Source organism: Bradysia coprophila (genome assembly GCF_014529535.1).
Source record: "Bradysia coprophila strain Holo2 chromosome IV unlocalized genomic scaffold, BU_Bcop_v1 contig_5, whole genome shotgun sequence".
NCBI classification, from domain to species: domain Eukaryota; kingdom Metazoa; phylum Arthropoda; class Insecta; order Diptera; family Sciaridae; genus Bradysia; species Bradysia coprophila.
The window spans coordinates 9,004,493-9,015,868 of record NW_023503374.1 but is presented as its reverse complement, the minus strand read 5'-3'; the positions used below and the strand labels follow the sequence as shown (position 1 = coordinate 9,015,868).

Here is an 11,376-nt window from a genome sequence, read left to right as displayed (position 1 = left end):
ATACGTGGCTGTTGTTTTACCTCACACGGAACTGAACTGAATAACCAGAGAAACCATATTTCTGTTTTTGAGTGAGTCTTATGGATTTTAGGACCTCAAATTAGTTTTGGAAATCCGTACAGCCTGGGCCAGTCAAAAAAGTGCATTTTTATTCTATACGTGTTTCATCGATTTCAGCTGTTTTGCCATTGTAATTTGTATTGTTAAAACAGCTGAAATCGATAAACACGAAAATCATAAAAATGCACTTTGGCTGTAAGCCTGCCACTTCATGATAACGGCCATATATAAATTGCGTAAGATCCTTAGAAGGAAGGAGGTTGCTGTCAATAGGACGGTGTACTAGCGGAAATCTACATTGAATACCATTTAATCAGAATCACAGATTCTCAAATTAACTGAGTGAGTGCCTGTTCATTACTTTGTAAACAAAACACATACCAGATTTTTAAAACAGAGGTCTCCCAGGGTCTCAGAGGTCTCCCGAGTGTTACTCTAAAATTACTTGTCGCCATTCAATTCAAATTTGGTTGTTTGCTTCCCGCGTAATTGTTACGTCAGTGGTTTAATGGGACAATAATATAGTGCGTCTTATGAATGTACGAAACGCAGCCAAGTTCGAGTTTATTTTGATTTCAATCATCTCTTGTATAGCTTTGTATCTATTGTTATCATGCAATTTGATTTCATCGTGAGAATTTCAATCATTTCCGGGTAGATGTAACTGAAAGCGACAACAAGCAACTGACGAAATGAACAAATTGCTTGGCCGAGACGTAATGATTGCCCTCAAAAGTGATGTTTATATTGGGACAATTACATTGTCATCTGATCGATACATAAACATACAGGCAATGGAATTTAAAACCGCTACAATGATTAAGACCAAAATTTATGTGAATGAAATGACATTCATGAAGCCATTGAAGACTCAGAATCAAATTAAAACCGACGACTGTATGGATTTTACGCTACAAGAACTCACACGAATGTCATCAATACTGAGCTCGTATGTCGCCATTCAAAGTTTTGACTCGATATACCACACTGCAATCGATGAAATTGAATCCGAATCATTCGTTGGCTTCTACATGACTGGAATAGATAGAGGCAGATTTGCAGACAGTTCCTTAGTGGCCATAAGCACATCGAAGACGATTTTTTTGTTCGACGTCCAACTTATGGGACGTATTGAAACGAAAATAAAAAATATTTTGGAGGCCAACACACCAAAGAAAATTGTACATGACGCTTCCCGGACGGCAGACCATTTGAAGCATAAACACGACATACATTTAAGTGGAGTCTTTGACTCATTGGTAAGTATCGATGGTGAATCATTACCAAAATGTTTCGATTTTCAATCGATTTTCTTCCACTCTTTTGAAGGTGGCCAACCGCTTTATCGGATTGGAGAAAAAGCGTCTCACCCTCGGTGAATGTCTACACGATCAGCTCGGATTGCCCGAAACATTTTTGAACGGAGACATTGAGGTATAAGTGAATCAAATTTTAATTTAGCCGGATGTGAACGTGAATTTGTTTTATAGGACCGGCAATGGAATCGAAGACCATTGTCGTCAGCGGCCAAAGGCTTTGCAGCCCAAAATGTGTTGTTTCTACAAAAAATGCATGCGAAACTGACCCGATCCGCATTGAAGATGTAGATTGGAGCTGTTTGCTAACCAGGTCGACGAAGTGGAAATTCTGGAAATATTTTTTTTCTTTTGTATAATTTACTCGCGAGTTCATTTCGTTTTCGATTTATTTCCAATTTCACAGCAGTAGACCTATAGTTGGAATTTATTTTGTAATTACAATTTTTCCCATGAATATATTTACTGTTACTAAAAAAAATACCAAAATTGTTTGCAGTAATGTCATTGACGATGATAAATATCATGTCTCTTTATACTGAAGACAAAATATCGGAGAATGATTTGGACAAACGTTTTTTTTTTAATTCGAAAAAATGTGCGAAAATTAGGGAAAATATTCACGGGGTGCTACTTCTCATTGTCATTTGTATATCATATGACCATAATTGGCATTCACAACGAATTTAATATGATCAAAGAATAGCTTCACAACCTAGTGATGACTATACCACTTTTCTATAGAGTAGATATATATGGCGTTCGCCTTGACCTAAAAGCCTGATTAATAAGCCTTACACAAAGTTCCCGGTACGAGTCAGTAATATTTCGTTCGAAATGTTTTCGTAAAAAGTCCGGTCCAAATTAAACCTATGCCCTTTGTGGCAGTAAATAAAAGAATTATTATAAAATCTCCATCTATTCCTTAATAGAATACTTAACACTATTAGCATTCCTTTCGATTACACCCAATTCAGTTACGTTCAATTCGTCCAACGTTACCACCTGAGTTTGTATTTTCAAATAAATTAGTATTAGGCTATGTTTTATATAGCATTATGCCCGCACGTTAGTGACGCAAGTCGTCTACCAAAAATGTTTTTAAAAAAATTTTGGGGACGGCGGAGCATATTTACAGCAACTTTTTGACTTCTACCCCCCCCCCTTGCCTTCAATCTAGGACATCTGCAATCTGAATCCATACGAGTTCAACGAGCTATCACAAGTTACTGCAGCTTCAAAATTGGCAGAGATATTGAACTTCGAAATATTGATGTTTGACAGAAAATAAGTTAGTTAGTTAGTTACTTAGTTACTTAGTTACTTAGTTAGTTTAGTTCCTATGGAAAAGTGGATACAGCAACTCCTAAACGTTTCTATAGATTTTCCTGAAATTTTGGTTGTAGGCTAATAATGGCCCAAAAATAAGAATGGAATTTTCAAAAGTTGGAAAAAATCCATATCTTGGGAGCTGGAGCTCTCCAAAGTCTCCATACAGATGCCATATAAAAGTTAATTTGTATGTGTGTGTGTTGTACATTTTGGTGCATGATATCGATGGTAATGTGGTGAAAGATGTGTTTCTTGTTGGAAATTCCTGGAATCATTAAGTATAAACTTCCACTAGGTTGGTTCCTAAATTTTGGGATGACAGATGTTTCCTCTGCCATTACCAAACTTCCATCGGTTTTTTTGATGGATATGGGTTATTTCCGATATAAGTGAGGTGTTCCAATGTTGGTTCCTAAATTTTGGGATGACAACTGATTCCTCTGGCACGCAAGGCTGTATACTTTGGGGAGGTCATGCAGATGCAGATACGCGGGTTACACACCACGTTTCATACAAAAAATTCACCACGCCATACAAATTTAATTTTGGTGAATTTGTTTGTATGGAAATGGTGTGTTCCCGCGTATCTAACAAAATGGCGATCTGCGTGACCTCCCCAAAGTATACAGCCTTGCTGGCACGTCCTAACTTCCATAGGATTTTTTGATGAATTTGGGTTATTTTCGACATGAGTGAGGTGTTCCAAGGTTGGTTTTTAAATTTTGCGATTCAGACTGATTTTTCTAGAATTTTTTCCATAAGGTTTCTTGATGTTGTCGAAATGACATACTTACAAAAGTGGTGATAGTGATATCAGTCAAAAAACCCTTAAAGGGTAAATGTGACAAATGGCAGATGTTGAGGAACATATTATTGGGAAAATAGTTTAAAAAAATGTACTGAAAGAATTTGAACGGAAGAAAACCGAATCATCTGCCACTTGTGACGCAAATTTATTTTTGTAAAATTTTCTTTCACAAATTTTGTGGGTCAATTGTTATTGATGAAACTTTTGCGAATGGCGCACAATGCACCCTCAGCGATATCAGTTATTTTGTAAGTAAGAAAAAGGACTTGCGTAACATTTACCCTTTAAGGGTTTTTTGACTGATATATGTATACATATTAAGTTCAATGAAGTAAAAGATTTTGTATTAAAGAAAAAAAAATTGTCGAAGCAAGATAAGTAGCAGATTCGATCACAACCATTGTTGAGTTTTCATATATTTATCTAAGAAGTTTTAAATGGTTGGAACTGAATTTGTTCTTATGCTTTCATGCTTTATCGTTTCCGACAAACTGCCGTTGTCTATGGTTCATCAGAAGCCTTTCAGATTTGCGTTTTAATCGCCGACATAATATTTATCAGAAATTATACCTGGTGGAAAACTTTACCAGAAATCCAGTTCCGCATATGCATCAGAAAATGAACCTTATCATAGATACATAATCGTCTACCGCAGAATGAATATCGAGTAGAGACAACCAGAGTTCATACAATTCTAGTCCCTTTTTAGATTTTCCCATATCAATGAAAACAACGAGCGCGTTCATTTTCTATTCTCACACAACGACATTTCGTCTTTCACCTTGCTGGGACTGTTGTTGTGCAAGGTGCGCAACAAAACAAAATTTCCTCGCAACGCTTTTTTCATTATTCGTTTGCGTGCACCGTTGTGTAGTTATTTGTTTGTAAATATCGATTTAAAACTTCTTACTGAACTTCTTACCTTTTGAAAAAAATGTCGAAAAACAGTGCTGTAAGTTGGAAATTTTATTCATTCTTCACTCCATACATTGCAAAACGATTCAAACCACATTCCATAAATTATATATCACAGATGCACACAGTATAAGTAAAAATTGGTTAGTAGTAACAAGCACTCATACCTCGCATTTCTCGCACAATGTTACATTCCTTAGCAACTAACGATATGTTGTGTTCTTCATCGTATTTAGGTTAATGCTAAAATTGCTCGACCAGTGGGCTCCAAACGAATAGAAAAACCAACTAAGACAGAAAATCGTGATGCAGTTAAGGAAAAATCGGGTAACAGTACCGTGCCTGCCAGTAGTAAAAAGGCGGCCCCAGTCACTGCTACGAAGAAAGTATCGAACAGTCAGAACGTCGTGGCAAAACCACAAATTGTTTCAAAAACAGTGGTAACTAAGCCGAAACCAGCTGCACCAACAGCATCAATGATTAAACCAAAAATAATTAGCACAGCGACAAACAAAGTCAGTCGACCACAACCGATTAGAGCCATTCATCAAGTGCAGGCAAAAAAACCAGTAGCAGAGAAGAATGTGATGAATACAATTCATAATGTAACAGTAGCCTCTCCACCGTCCGTTCGAAAAGAACATACAATTATTCAACAAAGCATGGAGATACTTCCTAGACCGCCGGAACCAGTGAAAACTCAACCAAGTGTTGACGCACTACCAAGAGAACGAACAAAAACCCGTACCCTTGGACCGGAGGAAGCTATACTATTGAAACAGTCAACGAGTGACCAGAAACCAGCTAACTTATCTGAAGCCAGCACTGGAGTCTACCCTAAAATCGAACAGAAACCATTGAAAATTCACGATCCAGTTGCATACGAAATAACTTTTGAAAAGCCTGTTACAAGTTCCTCGACTGAGAATATAAAGCCCTCACCAGAGATTGCAGAAGAAGCTGAATACGAAGATGATTTTGATTCATATGAATCAGATTTCGAAACGGAATCGTCATCAGCTTCCCAAACAGCATCCACATCTTCGAAAAGTGAAGATGAATCTGCAAGTAGCGTACCGTCTCCGTCAGTGAGTTCACCAGTTTCTCCACCAGCAAAGAAAATCGATGACGATCGAGATTTTGATTCGGGAACATATGAGCTGAAGGGATCAGCAGAAAAAGTTCAATTAGATAGTATTGACGAGCGGGAGCTCCATTCCGAGGGTCAGACTGACTCTGGATTTGGGTAATTTTTTTTATTTGAAAGATAGGCTATTCCTATAGCGTAACAGTAGTTCTAACGGTTTCGTTCATGAATCGGAGTCCAAATTGTCCAAATTTATTGCAGATACAACAATGCAACACCGTCGCCAATAGATCAAATAATTTCCATGTCTTCAACTGTATTTTCCAAACCGTTGATCAAACCCGCATATAACAAGCGAGGCATGGAACTAATGAAGAAAATCAGCCTGGACACAATGACATTCACTTTGTTCGAATTGAAACCGTTGTCGTACGATCTTTACATGAAAATTTACGGCCACAAAAATACGAACCAAAATTCGTCACAGACTATGGGCAATATGGTCGATCAAGACGTGCAAACCGAAAACAACGCTAAGCAGTCGATGTGGACACAGTATCCTCCAGATTTTGTGGCAAACATAACGGCCGATGAAACTTATCATCAAGATCGGATTGGCTGTGGCGAAGGTTCCGAGAATGTTACCTCTACACAAAGTAGTGACGAGTGTCGCCTTGAAAGTTCATTGAAGATAATTAATCGAACCAATGTTCTCCGCGATGTTCGGTCGACAAAACCAATTGACTACGAGAGATTGAACTTTTTTCTGCAGAAAAGTGCAATCACAGTGTCAGCTATATGTGAGACAAGTGCTTCAACAAAGGACTTACATAAGTCTGACTCAGCATTCAGTGATGGTTTCTTTCGGATTTCCATTGATAAAGTGGAAATATTGAACAATACCGCTGTCTATTACATGTATTCCAATCCAACAATCGAAAACTTGGTTTATCTGGCTCATCGGCAAAGGTCTACAACACGGACGCATGATGCCTCTTTAGTGTCTGTGTGGAACGTATTGGATACGAAGAAACCCATTCATGTATTGACTTGTTGGAGTTTGATTATCTGTTTGGAGGTGCATCATAATTTCCAAGACGTTGTGATTGGAGGCCTGACTGATGGGTGAGTTTTTGTTGTTGTAATTTGTAGCTTAGAAGTCACTAGCGCAGGACAAAAAGAGTTCAATCATTTCCGAGCGTAGATTTTTTTGGATGCAAAGATCTAAACAATACAATTCCTGGATCTCAGCCTGAACATTCACCACTACGAACATTGACGAGATAGGCAACGCACTGCGTTGATCTAGGAAATGTTCAAAAATATTTAACTAGGACTAGGAGTAAGAACACCGGTGAAATCTTATACGGTTGCTAGGAATCTCGCGCCGTATGGGCACATTTATAAAGTGAAAAATGGAATCTCGCGCCGCGCGAAATTCCTACTCTAGAGTGGTAATTTCGCGCCCATACATTTTTGGTGTTGTTGGAATTCTACGCGAATTATGGAATTCGGTGCGAATTTGATTTATGATGGTTTTAGGCAAAGTAAAAGTTGGAAATGGGTGCGAACTCGATTTAGAGCATTTATAAAGGATCTGAAAGTTACCTGTTACAAATGACTGTCATCTGTTATCGACAACGACAGCAAGAATAAAAACGACAAGCTCTGACTAATTAGGTCTTATACAGCAAAAAGCATGTTCAAAACAAATGAAGTAAAAGATTCCTGAAAATCAATCTCTGTAAATCTTCGATCAAATGAAGTAATAGATCAGATTCTAAAACTGTTAATATGCTTGCAGTCTGTGACAGGTTAAAGGAACTGAAAGTGGGAAATGGGTGAGAACTCGATTTAGAGCATTTTTAAAGGAAGTAAAAGTTGGAAATTGGTGCGAACCCGATTTAGAGCATTTTTAAAGGAAGTTAACAGTCTTTGTAAAAGGAAAATTCAGGTTCTTTTTACATGCTCTAAATCGAGTTCGTACCTATTTCCAACTTTCAGGTTCTTTGTACATGCTCTAAATCGAGTTCATACCAATTTCCAACTTTCAGTTTTTTTCAAAATGCTCTAAATTGAGTTTGCACACAATTTCAACTTTCAGTTCCTTTGCACATGCTATAAATCGAGTTCGCACCCATTTCCAACTTTCAGTTCCTTTGAAAATGCTCTAAATCGAGTTCGTCCCTATTTCCAACTTTCAGTTTCTCTGTACATGCTACAAATCGAGCTCGCACCTATTTCCAACTTTCAGTTCCTTTAAAAATGTTCTAAATCGAGTTCGCACACAATTCCAACATTTAGTTCCTTCAAATATGCTCTAAATCGAGTTCGCACATTTCTAACTTTTAGTTCCTTTGTACATGCTCTAAATCGAGTTCGCACCCATTTCCAACTTTTAGTTCCTTTGTACATGCTCTAAATCGAGTTCGCACCCATTTCCAACTTTTAGTTCCTTTGTACATGCTCTAAATCGAGTTCGCACCTATTTCCAACTTTCAGTTCCTTAAAAAATGTTCTAAATCGAGTTCGCACACAATTCCAACATTCAGTTCCTTCAAATATGCTCTAAATCGAGTTCTCACCCATTTCAAATTTTTACCTAGCCTGAAACCATCATAAATCAAATTCGCACCGAATTCCATAATTCGCGCCGAATTCCAACAACACCTCGCATTCGTTTCCAAAAATTCAAAAAATGTATGGGCGCGAGTAGTAATTTCGCACGGCGCGAGATTCCCCAAGTCCTTGAAAGAAGTTAGACTTATAAAAACTTCAGCTCCATTTAAGACAACATTAACAAAAATTTTCCATTTTTAATCAGCTGTGTTGCCGTCTGGAATTGTAATGAATCCATACCTTGTCTCCAAACCAATAATCAAGGGACATTACCACCATCACATATCGTTTCTCCCAGCCTTGATACGAAGCCAATTTCATTTGATTTCGGTTGTGTTATATCACTCAAAAGTATGCATCAAGTCAATGGAATCAATGACGAAGGTTTCAAATTAACGCAAGTAAGACCATTGTTCGGTTGTGATATGTAGTCAAATACAAATTCATGAAATTCATTTAGATCTGCTCACTACACGAATTCGGAATGGTGACCGTTTGGACCATGCTCCACACCAACTCACACAGCACCAATTTGGACACATATAATGAACGTAGAATTGATCATCGATCACCGTGGAGCAAAATACAACTGGTTCAAAGCAGCATCATAGACCTGACATCCATGAATTTGAACAGCCGAAAAGCTCGCCCGAAGTCCGGATTTGATAAGAAGAAAATGTACTTTGAAAGCAATTTATTTAACGATGCTGCGTTGCGTGAGCTGCACGATATCGATGCGCGAAAAGATTTATCGGATCAATCTGAAAATTTCCGTTGTGTGGATATGGAGTACCATGAGGATGGAATTGTGATAGCGACAAATAAATCGTTTGTGATTTTTGTTGCAACATCGCTGAACAGAGATAGCCTGCGAAAAGTATTCATCGACGAAAGTAATTTACTTCATGCAACTAAGTTGAAGTCCTTAGACGATATATTACTGGTTGGCTTAACTGATGGTTCAGTGAAAGTACTGAGAGTGTCGTCTTCAAATGTATGTCGTAAATCGAGTGATAAAGAGCCGAAAACTGTAACGGGACTACCGTTCGATCAACATAATTTTAATGCAAAGTCGTGCGCCATCCAGAACATCATCAAAGAGGAAAGGAAAAAATTTGATGATCCGGCTGGTGATCGTTTGAAGCAAATTGAAAATGTGATCGACGGTGCAGATATGGTGCGAGGAAATAGGTTAATTAACAATCAGATATTACTACCAGCAATGTCGTTAAATCGAGATTTTGTGAGATGGATGGACGTATCAGTAAGCCTTAACTGTCTGATGAGCTTATGTGGAGAACGATTTCGAATAATTAACTTTGAGAGTACGGCTGAAGATCGAGTAGGTGACGGTTCTAACAACGTTGCCTTTGCTGCAATGGTCCTGGGATACAATCAACGTGAATATTTGGTAGGTTTATTTTTTCGTAAATTTTAATTTTTTCTATTAATTTTCGACGAATAATTTCAGGTCAATGTTGAACAAGACAACGTGCGAGTTCATCTATTGCGAAAGAAAATAATTTGAATTTCGTTAAGTTTGTATACACGTGTGAATACAAAACATTTTACCAACAATTAAGCGCAAACAGTTTCGTTATTTCCCTCTCTTTTACAAACGTACAAGGTGTACCCTTTTGCCTTGTTATCACTAAATCTGCTGGTGTTAACGGAAGAATCTCCTTGTTGATAATCTTCTACTTCATTAGTTTAAACGTACGCGTTGCTGTATAAGAGAATATTTAATTAGGAAGAAGTAAAACGCCTTTTTTGTCGATAGCAAACCGTGATTTGTAGCCGTTCCATAAAAAGTTGATCGGTCACTATCACTATCAAAACAGATGTCACAAAATGTTAAAGAATGGTTTTCCATCCCGTTGTTGTACCTCGAAACATTAGTTGGTTTAGAAAAATGGTTTGAATACAATCGCAAAAGCACACGAAAAACAAGAAAACGAGCCATCAGTACAGTCGGAGCGTTTGCTGCGACTGAGCCCCATACAAACCCGTATATCTATTGCGTCCGTGACCCTAGTGCGTCTGTCACCCTATTTTGACCGTAAGCCTATTGCGCCGGTTAATGTAGTTAAAGTACAATTATTATGTAATGTGTACATCTTAGAAATTACATCTTGCAATTACGAAGCCCCATACGACGTTCCTTTCAAATGAAGTCCAAGGACCCAAATTTAGTTTTTTTTTTCAACAACATTCTATTCGGCCTTCGATTACCTTCTAAATCAGACAAAAATTACGAAAAACGGATGAAATTTACTCTAGTTGTATGTAAAATACACATAGGGCCCTAGTACCGGCTTTAGTCCGAGGACCCAAATTTAATTTTCATACCTAGGCCCCGAAAAGAGCGACTTAGTCGCACTTTTTCTCCGTCCAAAATTAAAAATACTATTCGTACCACAGACTAAAAGTCTTTTTTAGCGTATTCGATTCCAGACCTCGCCTTCGGCTCTACCTGGAAACTTCTCACACGCTAAAAAAGACTTTTAGTCCTAGGTACGAAATGTACTATTTTTTTCAACAACATTATTATATATTCCGTTATTGCGGATTCGTCATCTATGAACATAGGCAAACACTTTGCCCTTACTTTCTGCTTCGAATTCCATCCATTACACACGGCATCGTAATCCTATATGCCCCTTTGTACTTCGTACGGGGCTAAAAACGATCACAAGTTTTGCGAAGCTGCCCGAAATGACGCCAGTAGAGAAGGGTAAGAGGACAACGGAAAGCTCTTCCAGTCTATATCTCGTACATTGCCTGTAATCTATCTTCGAACTTCTTAGATGTAAGATTGAAAAGCGCAAAGATTTTCGGTCTCAGCAGTAGATTAGGGGAAATAAGTAAATAGTGAATAGAGTAAAGGGAGACTCATGAACTTTGGTTGGAACAGAGGATGGAACGTGATTTATGTGGATTTTGATTTGATTTGACTAATTCTCACTCCACTTAGCTGCGAGGTCGAAGCAGTGTTCACCCTAATTTTGGATATTGTCTATCATTTTCAGCCGCTTGACTCTAATTCGGTGGGTGGGAAGAGGATGCAGCTTTTGTTAATTTTGATAAAGTGAAAATTGCTGGATTGGAAAATATGGAAAAGCGGATGAAGAGAAGACCTTTGTTTCTTGGTTAAATGACAGTAAAAGCAGGAAGGATGGATGTTGAATAAAGAAAGACAAGAATGACAATTGGGCTACTTTCATGCAAAGTTCAGAAAG

The 11,376-nt window shown here is 37.9% G+C and overlaps 2 protein-coding genes and 1 long non-coding RNA gene across 3 annotated transcripts; 2 read left to right on the top strand and 1 right to left on the bottom strand.

Moving 5' to 3' along the window:
• The first annotated feature begins 628 nt into the window (after positions 1-628).
• On the top strand, positions 629-1,857 carry LOC119072089 (piRNA biogenesis protein EXD1). Its single transcript, XM_037177248.1, has 3 exons — positions 629-1,319; positions 1,390-1,494; positions 1,551-1,857. The coding sequence occupies exons 1-3, from the start codon at positions 753-755 to the stop codon at positions 1,665-1,667; spliced, it is 789 nt and encodes a 262-aa protein (XP_037033143.1). The 5' UTR covers positions 629-752; the 3' UTR covers positions 1,668-1,857.
• A 2,448-nt stretch (positions 1,858-4,305) lies between these two features.
• LOC119072061 (cytoplasmic dynein 2 intermediate chain 1) lies at positions 4,306-9,719 on the top strand. Its single transcript, XM_037177196.1, has 6 exons — positions 4,306-4,468; positions 4,668-5,677; positions 5,780-6,643; positions 8,343-8,538; positions 8,598-9,548; positions 9,609-9,719. The coding sequence occupies exons 1-6, from the start codon at positions 4,451-4,453 to the stop codon at positions 9,663-9,665; spliced, it is 3,096 nt and encodes a 1,031-aa protein (XP_037033091.1). The 5' UTR covers positions 4,306-4,450; the 3' UTR covers positions 9,666-9,719.
• On the bottom strand, positions 7,524-8,184 carry LOC119072092. Its single transcript, XR_005086775.1, has 2 exons — positions 7,954-8,184; positions 7,524-7,755 (listed from the first exon to the last, which is right to left on the bottom strand). It is a non-coding gene; the product is annotated as an uncharacterized LOC119072092 (long non-coding RNA).
• Positions 9,720-11,376: the final 1,657 nt, after the last annotated feature.

What these genes read in the sequence shown, in the direction of transcription:
- LOC119072089 (XM_037177248.1), top strand. Translation starts at nt 753, where the DNA reads ATGAACAAATTGCTTGGCCGAGACGTAATGATTGCCCTCAAAAGTGAT. An exon ending in GTGGAGTCTTTGACTCATTG is followed by an intron (nt 1,320 to 1,389) that starts GTAAGTATCGAT and finishes ACTCTTTTGAAG; the next exon opens with GTGGCCAACCGCTTTATCGG. An exon ending in TTTTGAACGGAGACATTGAG is followed by an intron (nt 1,495 to 1,550) that starts GTATAAGTGAAT and finishes TTTGTTTTATAG; the next exon opens with GACCGGCAATGGAATCGAAG.
- LOC119072061 (XM_037177196.1), top strand. An exon ending in CAGACTGACTCTGGATTTGG is followed by an intron (nt 5,678 to 5,779) that starts GTAATTTTTTTT and finishes AATTTATTGCAG; the next exon opens with ATACAACAATGCAACACCGT. An exon ending in AAGGTTTCAAATTAACGCAA is followed by an intron (nt 8,539 to 8,597) that starts GTAAGACCATTG and finishes AAATTCATTTAG; the next exon opens with ATCTGCTCACTACACGAATT.